Genomic DNA, 18,373 nt, shown 5'->3' with positions numbered 1-18,373 from the left:
ATATTATAACCAGTTTTTCCAGTGACGTCAGTTTTTGAAAAGGGACGTGTACCTAATGAAGTGTCCCTGGTCACACCTCACCCAGGTGGCTGATGACCTCCGCCAGGACGCTCACTTCCTGCTTGCTGGCCTCCAGCAGCTCCTGGCCAAGACTGGAGATGTCCTGCTTGATCTCCTTCAGCTCACCTGCGCCCAGGTACACTCAGGTGTGTGTGTGTGTGTGTGTGTGTGTGTGTGTGTGTGTGTGTGTGTGTGTGTGTGTGTGTTCCTCACCTTCACTCCCTTGGTGGTTTTCTCTATCTTGCTGTGCTTTGAGGATGTGTCTCTTGATGAGGCGCTTCATGATCTTCTGGAAGGTGACAGAGATTCCACCTTCAACACATTCCACCATCCAGAAAATTCAAACTATATTTTTTCCAAGTTCAAAAAAATTCCAGGATTTTCCAGAAATTCTGCTTTTCCAAAGCCCTATTTACACCCTTTTTTCTGGCAACTACTCCTCCCACATTTTTCCACCCACTTCAACAGTTCCACCATCAAAATATTCCTCTTAATCAGGACAAAAAATAAAGTTGTTATTTGAACTGGAAAAATTCCCTTTTTTCCCCCCCGAAATTCCAGGAATTCCGTAATTTGTTCAATTTCTCAATTCAACATGTTACTACTTCAACATTTCTCAACCGTTTCTAAAAATTCCAACAACAACCATTTCAACTCATTCATAATATTCAAGTTTTTTTTTTTAACCATTTTCAAAAAAATTCCCGCTTTTCCCGAAATTCCCATTGAAAAGAATGGGACATTTTTCAAAGCTGCACAATTCCCACATTTTTTTTTATCAGATTCAAACCGTTCCAATTTCAAAATATTCAGCCTGTTCAGGAATTGTGTGCTCCCTTTCAACAATTGTAAACAAACTCCCGGATTTCCTAGAATTCCTAGTTTTAGGGACATTTTCCCCGTTCAAAATGAATTGTCCATTTTTCAAACTTCCACAATTCCCACATTTTTCAACCGATTCAAACCATTCCACCTTCAACACATTCCACCATCCAGAAAATTCAAACTATATTTTTTCCAAGTTCAAAAAAAATTCCAGGATTTTCCAGAAATTCTGCTTTTCCAAAGCCCTATTTACACCCTTTTTTTCTGGCAACTACTCCTCCCACATTTTTCCACCCACTCCAACAGTTCCACCATCAAAATATTCCTCTTAATCAGGACAAAAAACAAAGTTGTTATTTGAACTGGAAAAATTCCCTTTCCCCCCCCCCCCCCCCCGAAATTCCAGGAATTCCGTAATTTGTTCAATTTCTCAATTCAACATGTTACTACTTCAACATTTCTCAACCGTTTTTAAAAATTCCAACACCAACCATTTCAACTCATTCATAATATTCAAGTTTGTTTTTTTTTTAACCATTTTCAAAAAAATTCCCGCTTTTCCCAAAATTCCATGAAATTCCCATTGAAAAGAATGGGACATTTTTCAAAGCTGCACAATTCCCAATTTTTTTTAAATCAGATTCAAACCGTTCCAATTTCAAACTATTCAGCCTGTTCAGGAATTGTGTGCTCCCTTTCAACAATTGTAAACAAACTCCCGGATTTCCTAGAATTCCTAGTTTTAGGGACATTTTCCCCATTCAAAATGAATTGTCCATTTTTCAAACTTCCACAATTCCCACATTTTTCAACCGATTCAAACCATTCCACCTTCAACACATTCCACCATCCAGAAAATTCAAACTATATTTTTTCCAAGTTCAAAAAAAATTCCAGGATTTTCCAGAAATTCTGCTTTTCCAAAGCCCTATTTACACCCTTTTTTCTGGCAACTACTCCTCCCACATTTTTCCACCCACTTCAAAAGTTCCACCATCCAAATATTCCTCTTAATCAGGACAAAAAACAAAGTTGTTATTTGAACTGGAAAAATTCCCTTTCCCCCCCCGAAATTCCAGGAATTCCATAATACCATTTCTCAATTCAACATGTTACTACTTCAACATTTCTCAACCGCTTTTAAAAATTCCAACACCAACCATTTCAACTCATTCATAATATTCAAGTTGTTTTTTTTACCATTTTCAAAAAAATTCCCGCTTTTCCCAAAATTCCCAAATTTCCATGGAATTCCCATTGAAAAGAATGGGACATTTTTCAAAGCTGCACAATTCCCACATTTTTTGAAATCAGATTCAAACCGTTCCAACTCCAAAATATTCAGCCTGTTCGGGAATTGTGCGCTCCCTTTCAACAATTGTAAACAAACTCCCGGATTTCCTAGAATTCCTAGTTTTAGGGATATTTTCCCCAATCAAAATGAATTGTCCATTTTTCAAACTTCCACAATTCCCACATTTTTCAACCGATTCAAACCATTCCACCTTCAACACATTCCACAGTCCTGAAAATTCAAACTATATTTTTTCCAAGTTAAAAAAAATTCCAGGATTTTCCAGAAATTCTGCTTTTCCAAAGCCCTATTTACACCCTTTTTTCTGGCAACTACTCCTCCCACATTTTCCCACCCACTCCAACAGTTCCACCATCAAAATATTCCTCTTAATCAGGACAAAAAACAAAGTTGTTATTTGAACTGGAAAAATTCCCTTTTTCCCCCCGAAATTCCAGGAATTCCGTAATTTGTTCAATTTCTCAATTCAACATGTTACTACTTCAACATTTCTCAAATGTTTTTAAAAATTCCAACACCAACCATTTCAACTCATTCATAATATTTTCCAAAAAATTCCCGCTTTTCCCGAAATTCCCAAATTTCCATGAAATTCCCATTGAAAAGAATGGGACATTTTTCAAAGCTGCACAATTCCCACATTTTTTTTTATCAGATTCAAACCGTTCCAACTCCAAAATATTCAGCCTGTTCGGGAATTGTGTGCTCCCTTTCAACAATTGTAAACAAACTCCCGGATTTCCTAGAATTCCTAGTTTTAGGGACATTTTCCCCATTCAAAATGAATTGTCCATATTTCAAACTTCCACAATTCCCACATTTTTCAACCGATTCAAACTATTCCACCTTCAACACATTCCACCGTCCTGAAAATTCAAACTATATTTTTTCCAAGTTCAAAAAAATTCCAGGATTTTCCATAAATTCTGCTTTTCCAAAGCCCTATTTACACCCTTTTTTTCTGGCAACTACTCCTCTCACATTTTTCCACCCACTTCAACAGTTCCACCATCAAAATATTCCTCTTAATCAGGACAAAAAATAAAGTTATTTGAACTGAAAAAATTCCCTTTCCCCCACCCCGAAATTCCAGGAATTCCATAATACCATTTCTCAATTCAACATGTTACTACTTCAACATTTCTCAACCATTTTTAAAAATTCCAACAACAACCATTTCAACTCATTCATAATATTCAAGTTTTTTTTTTACCATTTTCAAAAAAATTGCCGCTTTTCCCGAAATTCCCAAATTTCCATGAAATTCCCATTGAAAAGAATGGGACATTTTTCAAAGCTGCACAATTCCCACATTTTTTATCAGATTCAAACCGTTCCAACTCCAAAATATTCAGCCTGTTCGGGAATTGTGTGCTCCCTTTCAACAATTGTAAACAAACTCCCGGATTTCCTAGAATTCCTAGTTTTAGGGATATTTTCCCCATTCAAAATGAATTGTCCATTTTTCAAACTTCCACAATTCCCACATTTTTCAACCAATTCAAACCATTCCACCTTCAACACATTCCACCGTCCTGAAAATTCAAACTATATTTTTTCCAAGTTCAAAAAAATTCCAGGATTTTCCATAAATTCTGCTTTTCCAAAGCACTATTTACACCCTTTTTTTCTGGCAACTACTCCTCTCACATTTTTCCACCCACTTCAACAGTTCCACCATCAAAATATTCCTCTTAATCAGGACAAAAAATAAAGTTATTTGAACTGAAAAAATTCCCTTTCCCCCACCCCGAAATTCCAGGAATTCCATAATACCATTTCTCAATTCAACATGTTACTACTTCAACATTTCTCAACCGTTTTTAAAAATTCCAACAACAACCATTTCAACTCGATCATAATATTCAAGTTTTTTTTTTTAACATTTTCAAAAAAATTCCCGCTTTTCCCGAAATTCCCAAATTTCCATGAAATTCCCATTGAAAAGAATGGGACATTTTTCAAAGCTGCACAATTCCCACATTTTTTATCAGATTCAAACCGTTCCAATTTCAAAATATTCAGCCTGTTCGGGAATTGTGTGCTCCCTTTCAACAATTGTAAACAAACTCCCGGATTTCCTAGAATTCCTAGTTTTAGGGACATTTTCCCCATTCAAAATGAATTGTCCATTTTTCAAACTTTCACAATTCCCACATTTTTCAACCGATTCAAACCATTCCACCTTCAACACATTCCACCGTCCAGAAAATTCTAACTATATTTTTTCCAAGTTCAAAAATATTCCAGGATTTTCCAAAAATTCTGCTTTTCCAAAGCCCTATTTACACCCTTTTTTCTGGCAACTACCCCTCCCACATTTTTCCACCCACTTCAACAGTTCCACCATCAAAATATTCCTCTTAATCAGGACAAAAAACAAAGTTGTTATTTGAACTGGAAAAATTCCCTTCCCCCCCCCCCCGAAATTCCAGGAATTCCATAATACCAGTTCTTAATTCAACATGTTACTGCTTCAACATTTCTCAACCGCTTTTAAAAATTCCAACACCAACCATTTCAACTCATTCATAATATTCAAATTTGTTTTTTACCATTTTCAAAAAAATTCCCGCTTTTCCCAAAATTCCCAAATTTTCATGAAATTCCCATTGAAAAGAATGGGACATTTTTCAAAGCTGCACAATTCCCACATTTTTTATCAGATTCAAACCGTTCCAATTTCAAAATATTCAGCCTTTTCAGGAATTGTGTGCTCCCTTTCAACAATTGTAAACAAACTCCCGGATTTCCTAGAATTCCTAGTTTTAGGGACATTTTCCCCATTCAAAATGAATTGTCCATTTTTCAAACTTCAACAATTCCCACATTTTTCAACCGATTCAAACCATTCCACCTTCAACACATTCCACCATCCAGAAAATTCAAACTATATTTTTTCCAAGTTCAAAAAAATTCCAGGATTTTCCATAAATTCTGCTTTTCCAAAGCACTATTTACACCCTTTTTTCTGGCAACTACTCCTCTCACATTTTTCCACCCACTTCAACAGTTCCACCATCAAAATATTCCTCTTAATCAGGACAAAAAACAAAGTTGTTATTTGAACTGGAAAAATTCCCTTTTTCCCCCCTCGAAATTCCAGGAATTCCGTAATTTGTTCAATTTCTCAATTCAACATGTTACTACTTCAACATTTCTCAACTGTTTTTGAAAATTCCAACACCAACCATTTCAACTCATTCATAATATTCAAGTTTTTTTTTTTTTTTTTTTTTTACCATTTTCCAAAAAATTCCCACTTTTCCCAAAATTCCCAAATTTCCATGAAATTCCCATTGAAAAGAATGGGACATTTTTCAAAGTTGCACAATTCCCACATTTTTTATCAGATTCAAACCGTTCCAACTCCAAAATATTCAGCCTGTTCGGGAATTGTGTGCTCCCTTTCAACAATTGTAAACAAACTCCCGGATTTCCTAGAATTCCTAGTTTTAGGGACATTTTCCCCATTCAAAATGAATTGTCCATTTTTCAAACTTCCACAATTCCCACATTTTTCAACCGATTCAAACCATTCCACCTTCAACACATTCCACCATCCAGAAAATTCAAACTATATTTTTTCCAAGTTAAAAAAAATTCCAGGATTTTCCAGAAATTCTGCTTTTCCAAAGCCCTATTTACACCCTTTTTTTCTGGCAACTACTCCTCCCACATTTTCCCACCCACTTCAATAGTTCCACCATCAAAATATTCCTCTTAATCAGGACAAAAAACAAAGTTGTTATTTGAACTGTAAAAATTCCCTTTTTCCCCCTTCGAAATTCCAGGAATTCCATAATACCATTTCTCAATTCAACATGTTACTACTTCAACATTTCTCAACCGCTTTTAAAAATTCCAACACCAACCATTTCAACTCATTCATAATATTCAAGGTTTGTTTTTTTTACCATTTTCAAAAAAATTCCCGCTTTTCTCGAAATTCCCAAATTTCCATGGAATTCCCATTGAAAAGAATGGGACATTTTTCAAAGTTGCACAATTCCCACATTTTTTATCAGATTCAAACCATTCCACCTTCAACACATTCCACCGTCCTGAAAATTCAAACTATATTTTTTCCAAGTTCAAAAAAATTCCAGGATGTTGGTGAATGTTGGTGTAGAAAAGATTATTGTGTGAATGTTTGGACATTGATGGATTTAAACATGACATCAGTGTGTTGATGTCAGAAAAGTCAACATGAGGATTTAGTGTTATTAAAAAGTTGTTGTCTTGAAATAAAATAAATATTGACCGAGGAGTGACTTTGGAATGAATTTAATAATAAAGTGAATAACACTTTAAATAATATTAATAATAAAGTGAATAATACTTTAAATTATATTAATAATAAAGTGAATACTACTTTGAATTATATTAATAATAAAGTGAATAATACTTTAAATTATATTACTAATAAAGTGAATAATACTTTGAATTATATTAATAAAGTGAATAATACTTTAAATTATATTAATAATAAAGTGAATAATACTTTGAATTATATTAATAAAGTGAATAATACTTTAAATTATATTAATAATAACGTGAATAATACTTTATTTAAATGATATCAATAATAAAGTGAATAATACTTTAAATGACATTAATAATAAAGTGAATAATGCTTTAAATTATATTAATAATAAAGTGAATAGTAAAGTGAATAATACTTTAAATAATATTAATAATAAAGTGAATAATACTTTAAATGATATTAATAATAAAGTGAATAATACTTTAAATTATATTAATGATAAAGTGAATACTACTTTGAATTATATTAATAATAAAGTGAATAATACTTTAAATTATATTACTAATAAAGTGAATAATACTTTGAATTATATTAATAAAGTGAATAATACTTTAAATTATATTAATAATAAAGTGAATAATACTTTGAATTATATTAATAAAGTGAATAATACTTTAAATTATATTAATAATAAAGTGAATAATACTTTATTTAAATGATATCAATAATAAAGTGAATAATACTTTAAATGACATTAATAATAAAGTGAATAATGCTTTAAATTATATTAATAATAAAGTGAATAATAAAGTGAATAATACTTTAAATAATATTAATAATAAAGTGAATAATACTTTAAATTATATTAATAATAAAGTGAATACTACTTTGAATTATATTAATAATAAAGTGAATAATACTTTAAATTATATTACTAATAAAGTGAATAATACTTTGAATTATATTAATAAAGTGAATAATACTTTAAATTATATTAATAATAAAGTGAATAATACTTTGAATTATATTAATAAAGTGAATAATACTTTAAATTATATTAATAATAAAGTGAATAATACTTTATTTAAATGATATCAATAATAAAGTGAATAATACTTTAAATGACATTAATAATAAAGTGAATAATGCTTTAAATTATATTAATAATAAAGTGAATAATAAAGTGAATAATACTTTAAATAATATTAATAATAAAGTGAATAATACTTTAAATTATATTAATAATAAAGTGAATACTACTTTGAATTATATTAATAATAAAGTGAATAATACTTTAAATTATATTACTGATAAAGTGAATAATACTTTGAATTATATTAATAAAGTGAATAATACTTTAAATTATATTAATAATAAAGTGAATAATACTTTGAATTATATTAATAAAGTGAATAATACTTTAAATTATATTAATAATAAAGTGAATAATACTTTATTTAAATGATATCAATAATAAAGTGAATAATACTTTAAATGACATTAATAATAAAGTGAATAATGCTTTAAATTATATTAATAATAAAGTGAATAATAAAGTGAATAATACTTTAAATAATATTAATAATAAAGTGAATAATACTTTAAATAATATTAATAATAAAGTGAATAATACTTTAAATTATATTAATAATAATTATAATACTGTACCTGATGGTGTGTGGGACAAAGGGGCGTGTCCTTGCTGGTATCCTCCTGTTGACTCAACTTACACCAGAAGAAAATACACTTTAGAATGCAGTAAGAATTCAAAATGGCCGTCCTAACCTTGGTACCATTTCATCTCCGTCCTTCTGCCAGGGACACACTTTGACTCCCCGCAGGAAGCCCACACGTGGGAGCAGGTTGAAGGGCACAGGCAGTGAACTGACGGGCTCAAAGTAGGACAACCACAGTTTGGACCTGGCGAATAACCACTCCACGTCACAGTCACCCTGTCAACGTACTCCATGTTAGCCAGCAGGAAGTCACGTCCATTAGTAGTCGGCCCACCTGGATCTGCTGGAAGGAGCTGTTGAACATGGCAATGAGCACGTTGAGCAACACGACCACCATGACCACGTTGTAGAGTCCGTACAGGAAGTAGCCGATGTCCTCGATGAACTTGTGCTCCACGTCCATCACCACAGACTTCACCTCCGACAGGCCGAAGATGGCCCAGAAGAGAGTTTTAAAACTTTCCTCCAGCCTACACGGACAGAGTGCATTCATCAGCTTATAGAACATGACATTTAGGAAAGTGTCTATCATTTATAACCCTTATGTAAGACAAGAACACATGTTCTTAATGCATTCTAATTCATAAATAAACATTAGCAAGAGTCAGCTAACAATAGAGCTAATGAGGGTTGCTCTGTTACGCCTACAATGCTCTCTAAAACACATTTAAAAACCTCCATCAAGGTTTTATATACACACTGTAAGTATATATGTAGTATCTAGTAACATTCATAATAACATGTAATATTTACATATTTTATACACACACTAAGTATATATGTAGTATCTAGTAACATTCACAATAACATGCAACATTTACATATTTTATATACACACTGTAAGTATATATGTAGTATCTAGTAACATTCACAATAACATGTAATATTTACATATTTTATATACACACTGTAAGTATATATGTAGTATCTTGTAACATTCATAACATGTAATATTTACATATTTTATATACACACTGTAAGTATACATGTAGTATCTAGTAACATTCATAATAACATGTAATAATTACATATTTTATATACACACTGTAAGTATATATGTAGTATCTAGTAACATTCATAATAACATGTAATAATTACATATTTTATATACACACTGTAAGTATATATGTAGTATCTAGTAACATTCATAATAACATGTAATATATACATGATGTAAGTATATATGTCATGTAGCAACATTCATAATAACATGTAATATATACATGATGTAAGTATATATGTAATGTAGTAACATTCATAATAACATGCAATATATACATGATGTAAGTATATATGTCATGTAGTAACATTCATAATAACATGTAATATATACATGATGTAAGTATATGTGTCATGTAGGAACATTCATAATAACATGTAATGTATACATGATGTAAGTATATATGTCATGTAGTAACATTCATAATAACATGTAATATATACATGATGTAAGTATATATGTAGTATCTAGTAACATTCATAATAACATGTAATATATACATGATGTAAGTATATATGTCATGTAGTAACATTCATAATAACATGTAATGTATACATGATGTAAGTATATATGTCATGTAGTAACATTCATAATAACATGTAATATATATATTTTAGTCATTTTAAGAATTAATTTCACAGACACATCACAACGCTCACTTTCCCTTCAACAACAACAAGACTACTAATCATAGCAGACTTGATGAGACAACAGAAACTACTTTGGAACAAATGGTGATCCAGAAACTTATATTTTTGAGCCTGAACTTAAGGAGGATGATCTACAAGTTGTAGAAGTCAAACACTAAGTATCATGTAGCAGTATTGCTAAGTGCTAAACAAGAACATAATAAAACAATCACTTACTGTACAATGTCTGCTCTCACTGGGATGGATTGATAGGATGGTTGTATCTTCCCCTTTACATCAACAATTCATCATCATCCTCTCAAAGGGTTAAAAAAGTGTCTTTCTCACCATCTCCGGGTCTAAGTTGGATGTCAAAGTTGACCAACTTGTGTGTTTATGTCCACAACCTTCTACTATCCAGGTGAGAGACATGATTTATCATCTACAATTAACTTTCACCAACTCAGAGGCCATGCAGCAGCTCAACATGTCAATATAGCAGCATAAGCTAATTAGCTTGGCTAAAATAGTCCGTCTGCGTTAGCACTTATAATAACAATATCACAAATAATTGTTAATATTTATAATAACAATATCACTAATACTTGGTAATATTTAAAATAACAATATCACTATTACTTGTTAATATTTATAATAACAATATCACTATTATTTGTTAATATTCAGGTCACCACATGTAAATGGAGTATTGTTGGTGTTTTTAATGAGTACAATAGTGTACTCCTGTTAGCTGCATTGTTAGCCACCTCTTACTTGCCATATTTGACGACTTAGAATGCATAACTTGTTCTTGTCTTACAGAAGGCAATCTTTTTTTAAAAGCATACAATTGTTTTTTTACTTATACATTGTTTATTTTTATTTGCAGATGTTTTTTTTGTTGTTGTTTTTTTTTACCTACGAATAATTTTGCATACATGTATTTTTATATGTGGCAATCATTTTTTTATTGAATAAAATATTTTTTATACTTGATATTATTTTTTTAATTGAATAAAATTGTTGTTATACTTGGAATTATATTTTTAATTGAATACAAATTTTTTACATTTAGAAATTTCTTTTTATACATGCCAATAATTAAAAAAACAAAAAACTTTAATACTTGCATTTTTTTTTTAATTGAAGTAAATTGTTTTAATATATGCAAATGTGTTTTTTACTAAAATAGTCTGTCTGCGTCAGCACTTATAATAACAATATGACCAGTACTTGTTAATATTCAGGTCACCACATGTAAATGGAGTATTTTTGGTGTTTTTAATGAGTACAATAGTGTACTCCTGTTAGCTGCATTGTTAGCCACCTCTTACTTGCCATATTTGACGACTTAGAATGCATAACCTGTTCTTGTCTTACAGAAGGCAATCTTTTTTTAAAAGCATACAATTGTTTTTTTAATTATACATTGTTTATTTTTATTTGCAGATGTTTTTTTGTTGTTGTTTTTTTTTATCTACAAATAATTTTGCATAAATGTATTTTTATATGTGGCAATAATTTTTTTATTGAATAAAATATTTTTTATACTTGATATTATTTTTTTAATTGGAATTATATTTTTAATTGAATACAAATTTTTTACATTTAGAAATTTCTTTTTATACATGCCAATAATTTAAAAAAAAAAAAAAATTATACTTGCATTTTTTTTTTAATTGAAGTAAATTGTTTTAATATATGCAAATGTATTTTTTACTAAAATAGTCTGTCTGCGTCAGCACTTATAATAACAATATGACCAGTACTTGTTAATATTCAGGTCACCACATGTAAATGGAGTATTGTTGGTGTTTTTAATGAGTACAATAGTGTACTCCTGTTAGCTGCATTGTTAGCCACCTCTTACTTGCCATATTTGACGACTTAGAATGCATAACCTGTTCTTGTCTTACAGAAGGCAATCTTTTTTTAAAAGCATACAATTGTTATTTTACTTATACATTGTTTATTTTTATTTGCAGATGTTTTTTTGTTGTTGTTTTTTTTACCTACGAATAATTTTGCATACATGTATTTTTATATGTGGCAATCATTTTTTTATTGAATAAAATATTTTTTATACTTGATATTATTTTTTTAATTGAATAAAATTGTTTTTATACTTGGAATTATATTTTTAATTAAATACAAATTTCTTACATTTAGAAATTTCTTTTTATACATGCCAATAATTAAAAAAAAAAAAAAAAAAAATTTATACTTGCATTTTTTTTTTTTATTGAAGTAAATTGTTTTAATATATGCAAATGTATTTTTTACTAAAATAGTCTGTCTGCGTCAGCACTTATAATAACAATATGACCAGTACTTGTTAATATTCAGGTCACCACATGTAAATGGAGTATTGTTGGTGTTTTTAATGAGTACAATAGTGTACTCCTGTTAGCTGCATTGTTAGCCACCTCTTACTTGCCATATTTGACGACTTAGAATGCATAACCTGTTCTTGTCTTACAGAAGGCAATCTTTTTTTAAAAGCATACAATTGTTTTTTTACTTATACATTGTTTATTTTTATTTGCAGATGGGGTTTTTTTTGGGTTTTTTTACCTACGAATAATTTTGCATACATGTATTTTTATATGTGGCAATAATTTTTTTATTGAATAAAATATTTTTTATACTTGATATTATTTTTTTAATTGGAATTATATTTTTAATTGAATACAAATTTTTTACATTTAGAAATTTCTTTTTATACATGCCAATAATTAAAAAAAAAAAAACCTTTTATACTTGCATTTTTTTTTTAATTGAAGTAAATTGTTTTAATATATGCAAATGTATTTTTTTACTAAAATAGTCTGTCTGCGTCAGCACTTATAATAACAATATGACCAGTACTTGTTAATATTCAGGTCACCACATGTAAATGGAGTATTGTTGGTGTTTTTAATGAGTACAATAGTGTACTCCTGTTAGCTGCATTGTTAGCCACCTCTTACTTGCCATATTTGACGACTTAGAATGCATAACCTGTTCTTGTCTTACAGAATGCAATCTTTTTTTAAAAGCATACAATTGTTTTTTTACTTATACATTGTTTATTTTTATTTGCAGATGGGTTTTTTTTGTGTTTTTTTTACCTACGAATAATTTTGCATCCATGTATTTTTATGTGGCAATCATTTTTTTATTGAATAAAATATTTTTTATACTTGATATTATTTTTTTAATTGAATAAAATTGTTTTTATACTTGGAATTATATTTTTAATTAAATACAAATTTTTTACATTTAGAAATTTCTTTTTATACATGCCAATAATTTAAAAAAAAAAAACTTTTATACTTGCATTTTTTTTTTATTGAAGTAAATTGTTTTAATATATGCAAATGTATTTTTTACTAAAATAGTCTGTCTGCGTCAGCACTTATAATAACAATATGACCAGTACTTGTTAATATTCAGGTCACCACATGTAAATGGAGTATTGTTGGTGTTTTTAATGAGTACAATAGTGTACTCCTGTTAGCTGCATTGTTAGCCACCTCTTACTTGCCATATTTGACGACTTAGAATGCATAACCTGTTCTTGTCTTACAGAAGGCAATCTTTTTTTAAAAGCATACAATTGTTTTTTTACTTATACATTGTTTATTTTTATTTGCAGATGGTTTTTTTTTTGGTTTTTTTTACCTACGAATAATTTTGCATACATGTATTTTTATATGTGGCAATCATTTTTTTATTGAATAAAATATTTTTTATACTTGATATTATTTTTTTAATAGGAATTATATTTTTAATTGAATACAAATTTTTTACATTTAGAAATTTCTTTTTATACATGCCAATAATTAACAACAAAAAAAACTTTTATACTTGCATTTTTTTTTTAATTGAAGTAAATTGTTTTAATATATGCAAATGTATTTTTTACTAAAATAGTCTGTCTGCGTCAGCACTTATAATAACAATATGACCAGTACTTGTTAATATTCAGGTCACCACATGTAAATGGAGTATTGTTGGTGTTTTTAATGAGTACAATAGTGTACTCCTGTTAGCTGCATTGTTAGCCACCTCTTACTTGCCATATTTGACGACTTAGAATGCATAACCTGTTCTTGTCTTACAGAAGGCAATCTTTTTTTAAAAGCATACAATTGTTTTTTTTATTTATACATTGTTTATTTTTATTTGCAGATGTTTTTTTTATTTTCTATTTTTTACCTACGAATAATTTTGCATACATGTATTTTTATATGTGGCAATCATTTTTTTATTGAATAAAATATTTTTTATACTTGATATTATTTTTTTAATTGAATAAAATTGTTTTTATACTTGGAATTATATTTTTAATTGAATACAAATTTTTTACATTTAGAAATTTCTTTTTATACATGCCAATAATTAAAAAAAAAAAAACCTTTTATATTGCATTTTTTTTTTAATTGAAGTAAATTGTTTTAATATATGCAAATGTATTTTTTTACTAAAATAGTCTGTCTGCGTCAGCACTTATAATAACAATATGACCAGTACTTGTTAATATTCAGGTCACCACATGTAAATGGAGTATTGTTGGTGTTTTTAATGAGTACAATAGTGTACTCCTGTTAGCTGCATTGTTAGCCACCTCTTACTTGCCATATTTGACGACTTAGAATGCATAACCTGTTCTTGTCTTACAGAAGGCAATCTTTTTTTTAAAGCATACAATTGTTTTTTTTACTTATACATTGTTTATTTTTATTTGCAGATGTTTTTTTGTTTTTGTTTTTTTTACCTACGAATAATTTTGCATACATGTATTTTTATATGTGGCAATCATTTTTTTATTGAATAAAATATTTTTTATACTTGATATTATTTTTTTAATTGAATAAAATTGTTTTTATACTTGGAATTATATTTTTAATTGAATACAAATTTTTTACATTTAGAAATTTCTTTTTATACATGCCAATAATTAAAAAAAAACAACCTTTTATACTTGCATTTTTTTTTAAATTGAAGTAAATTGTTTTAATATATGCAAATGTATTTTTTTACTAAAATAGTCTGTCTGCGTCAGCACTTATAATAACAATATGACCAGTACTTGTTAATATTCAGGTCACCACATGTAAATGGAGTATTGTTGGTGTTTTTAATGAGTACAATAGTGTACTCCTGTTAGCTGCATTGTTAGCCACCTCTTACTTGCCATATTTGACGACTTAGAATGCATAACCTGTTCTTGTCTTACAGAAGGCAATCTTTTTTTTAAAGCATACAATTGTTTTTTTTACTTATACATTGTTTATTTTTATTTGCAGATGTTTTTTTGTTTTTGTTTTTTTTACCTACGAATAATTTTGCATACATGTATTTTTATATGTGGCAATCATTTTTTTATTGAATAAAATATTTTTTATACTTGATATTATTTTTTTAATTGGAATTATATTTTTAATTGAATACAAATTTTTTACATTTAGAAATTTATTTTTATACATGCCAATAATTTAAAAAAAAAAAAAACTTTTATACTTGCATTTTTTTTTTAATTGAAGTAAATTGTTTTAATATATGCAAATGTATTTTTTACTAAAATAGTCTGTCTGCGTCAGCACTTATAATAACAATATGACCAGTACTTGTTAATATTCAGGTCACCACATGTAAATGGAGTATTGCTGGTGTTTTTAATGAGTACAATAGTGTACTCCTGTTAGCTGCATTGTTAGCCACCTCTTACTTGCCATATTTGACGACTTAGAATGCATAACCTGTTCTTGTCTTACAGAAGGCAATCTTTTTTTAAAAGCATACAATTGTTTTTTTACTTATACATTGTTTATTTTTATTTGCAGATGTTTTTTTGTTGTTGTTGTTTTTTTACCTACGAATAATTTTGCATAAATGTATTTTTATATGTGGCAATCCTTTTTTTATTGAATAAAATATTTTTTATACTTGATATTATTTTTTTAATTGAATACAATTGTTTTTATACTTGGAATTATATTTTTAATTGAATACAAATTTTTTACATTTAGAAATTTATTTTTATACATGCCAATAATTTAAAAAAACAAAACTTTTATACTTGCATTTTTTTTTTAATTGAAGTAAATTGTTTTAATATATGCAAATGTATTTTTTTACTAAAATAGTCTGTCTGCGTCAGCACTTATAATAACAATATGACCAGTACTTGTTAATATTCAGGTCACCACATGTAAATGGAGTATTGCTGGTGTTTTTAATGAGTACAATAGTGTAATCATGTTAGCTGCATTGTTAGCCACCTCTTACTTGCCATATTTGACGACTTAGAATGCATAACCTGTTCTTGTCTTACAGAAGGCAATCTTTTTTTAAAAGCATACAATTGTTTTTTTACTTATACATTGTTTATTTTTATTTGCAGATGTTTCTTTTCTTTTTTTTTTTTTACCTACGAATAATTTTGCATACATGTATTTTTATATGTGGCAATCATTTTTTTATTGAATAAAATATTTTTTATACTTGATATTATTTTTTTAATTGAATAAAATTGTTTTTATACTTGGAATTATATTTTTAATTGAATACACATTTTTTACATTTAGAAATTTCTTTTTATACATGCCAATAATTTAAAAAAAAAAAACTTTTATACTTGCATTTTTTGTTTTAATTGAAGTAAATTATTTTAATATATGCAAATGTATTTTTTACTAAAATAGTCTGTCTGCGTCAGCACTTATAATAACAATATGACCAGTACTTGTTAATATTCAGGTCACCACATGTAAATGGAGTATTGCTGGTGTTTTTAATGAGTACAATAGTGTACTCCTGTTAGCTGCATTGTTAGCCACCTCTTACTTGCCATATTTGACGACCTAGAATGCATAACCTGTTCTTGTCTTACAGAAGGCAATCTTTTTTTAAAAGCATACAATTGTTTTTTTACTTATACATTGTTTATTTTTATTTGCAGATGGGTTTTTTTTGTGGTTTTTTTTTACCTACGAATAATTTTGCATAAATGTATTTTTATATGTGGCAATCATTTTTTTATTGAATAAAATATTTTTTATACTTGATATTATTTTTTTAATTGAATAAAATTGTTTTTATACTTGGAATTATATTTTTTATTGAATACACATTTTTTACATTTAGAAATTTCTTTTTATACATGCCAATAATTAAAAAAAAAAAAACTTTTATACTTGCATTTTTTTTTTTAATTGAAGTAAATTATTTTAATATATGCAAATGTATTTTTTACTAAAATAGTCTGTCTGCGTCAGCACTTATAATAACAATATGACCAGTACTTGTTAATATTCAGGTCACCACATGTAAATGGAGTATTGCTGGTGTTTTTAATGAGTGCAATAGTGTTAGCCACCTCTTACTTGCCATATTTGAGGAGTTAGAATGTTCCTGTCTTACAGAAGGATTGTGAATAAGAGCACTTCCCCTTCAAGACCTGAAGGACTCACGTGGTGAAGGCCGGGTTGTGCTTGGCGCCCAGGTAGTTGGAGTACAGGTTGAAGAGTCCCACCATGAAGGCCACAAACACGGTGATGAAGATCACCAGGAACTTGAAAATGTCCTTCAAAGTTCTCCCCAGAGAAACCTGCAGGGGTCCAAAGTTATGGTTGGCGGGCAGGACGTAGGCCACGCGCCAGAAGCTCAGCACCACGGCCACGGCATAAAGGCCCTCGGAAATGAGCTGCGGGTCCGACGGCGCCCAGTCGGCCCGAGCTGAAGACGAGAACTGGACTCAGGTCTCAGGTTAGGACAGGAGATGTTTGGACTTACCCAGCTGGAAGTACTGGATGTGGGAGGGCAGGTGGGTGTGGTGCTGGTCCACGTAGCGCTGGGCGGCGTACGCGTGCCAGAAGGCCATCAGTCGAGCCGTGAAGGAGCTGGTGAAGAGGGCCACCATGGTGAAGTCCAGAAGGTTCCAAGGTTCTGAGACGTACTCCCTGAGGTCCTGGGACCAAACCTTCTTGCAGTCTTCCCAGATCTTCCCTGGAGACATCAAAACACCAACATGAGGAACTGAGGTGCCCGTGCTGGACCTGGATCGCACCTAGAACCCATGTGATGATGAAGACCTCCACCCAGGTGAAGGGAGTGGTCTTCATGCGAAGCAGCTGTGAGGTGCTGGTGTTGGGCGCCACCTGGAGGCGCTCGGCCGCGTTCAGGACCAGCAGGCACAGGAAGACCACAAAGGAGGCGGCGTGGGCCACAAACCTCAGGAAAGGTCCACACAGGATCTTGCCTAACTGCAGGAGAAGCACCAGAAAAGGTCTCCAAGAAGGTCCAAGTGTGCAGCAGCAGAACCTTCACGCTGACCTTGCTGGACGGTGCAATCCAGGACACCAAGGCCAGAAGAGGCAAGCCCAAGGAGACCCCCAGAACCAGCAGGACCTTCACCGCCGTGGTCTGCTGGCGGAGTCCAGACCAGTTCTGGTACCAGATGGACAAGAGCTGCTGCTGACAGTTGGGGTGGGCCAGGAACTGAGAGAGAGAAACATCTTCAAACATGGACTGGAGACCTGGAAAGGAGACCTGACG

At 30.2% G+C, this 18,373-nt stretch overlaps 1 protein-coding gene across 1 annotated transcript in view; it reads right to left on the bottom strand.

Moving 5' to 3' along the window:
* Positions 1-32: 32 nt before the first annotated feature.
* LOC133614892 (short transient receptor potential channel 7-like) overlaps positions 33-18,373 on the bottom strand; it is a 37,764-nt gene continuing 19,423 nt past the window's right edge. The window contains exons 5-13 of the mRNA XM_061973256.1: positions 18,152-18,316; positions 17,886-18,081; positions 17,612-17,824; positions 17,290-17,554; positions 8,478-8,673; positions 8,261-8,419; positions 8,136-8,192; positions 274-349; positions 33-186 (exon numbers count right to left, since the gene is read on the bottom strand). Of these exons, the coding sequence (XP_061829240.1) occupies positions 71-186; positions 274-349; positions 8,136-8,192; positions 8,261-8,419; positions 8,478-8,673; positions 17,290-17,554; positions 17,612-17,824; positions 17,886-18,081; positions 18,152-18,316 (1,443 nt within the window). The 3' untranslated portion in view covers positions 33-70. The remainder of the gene's footprint in view (positions 187-273; positions 350-8,135; positions 8,193-8,260; positions 8,420-8,477; positions 8,674-17,289; positions 17,555-17,611; positions 17,825-17,885; positions 18,082-18,151; positions 18,317-18,373) is intronic.

This window comes from Nerophis lumbriciformis, linkage group LG17, assembly GCF_033978685.3.
Source record: "Nerophis lumbriciformis linkage group LG17, RoL_Nlum_v2.1, whole genome shotgun sequence".
Taxonomy (NCBI): Eukaryota; Metazoa; Chordata; class Actinopteri; order Syngnathiformes; family Syngnathidae; genus Nerophis; species Nerophis lumbriciformis.
The sequence above is the reverse complement of the archived record's forward strand: the minus strand, read 5'-3'. Positions and strand labels throughout refer to the sequence as shown.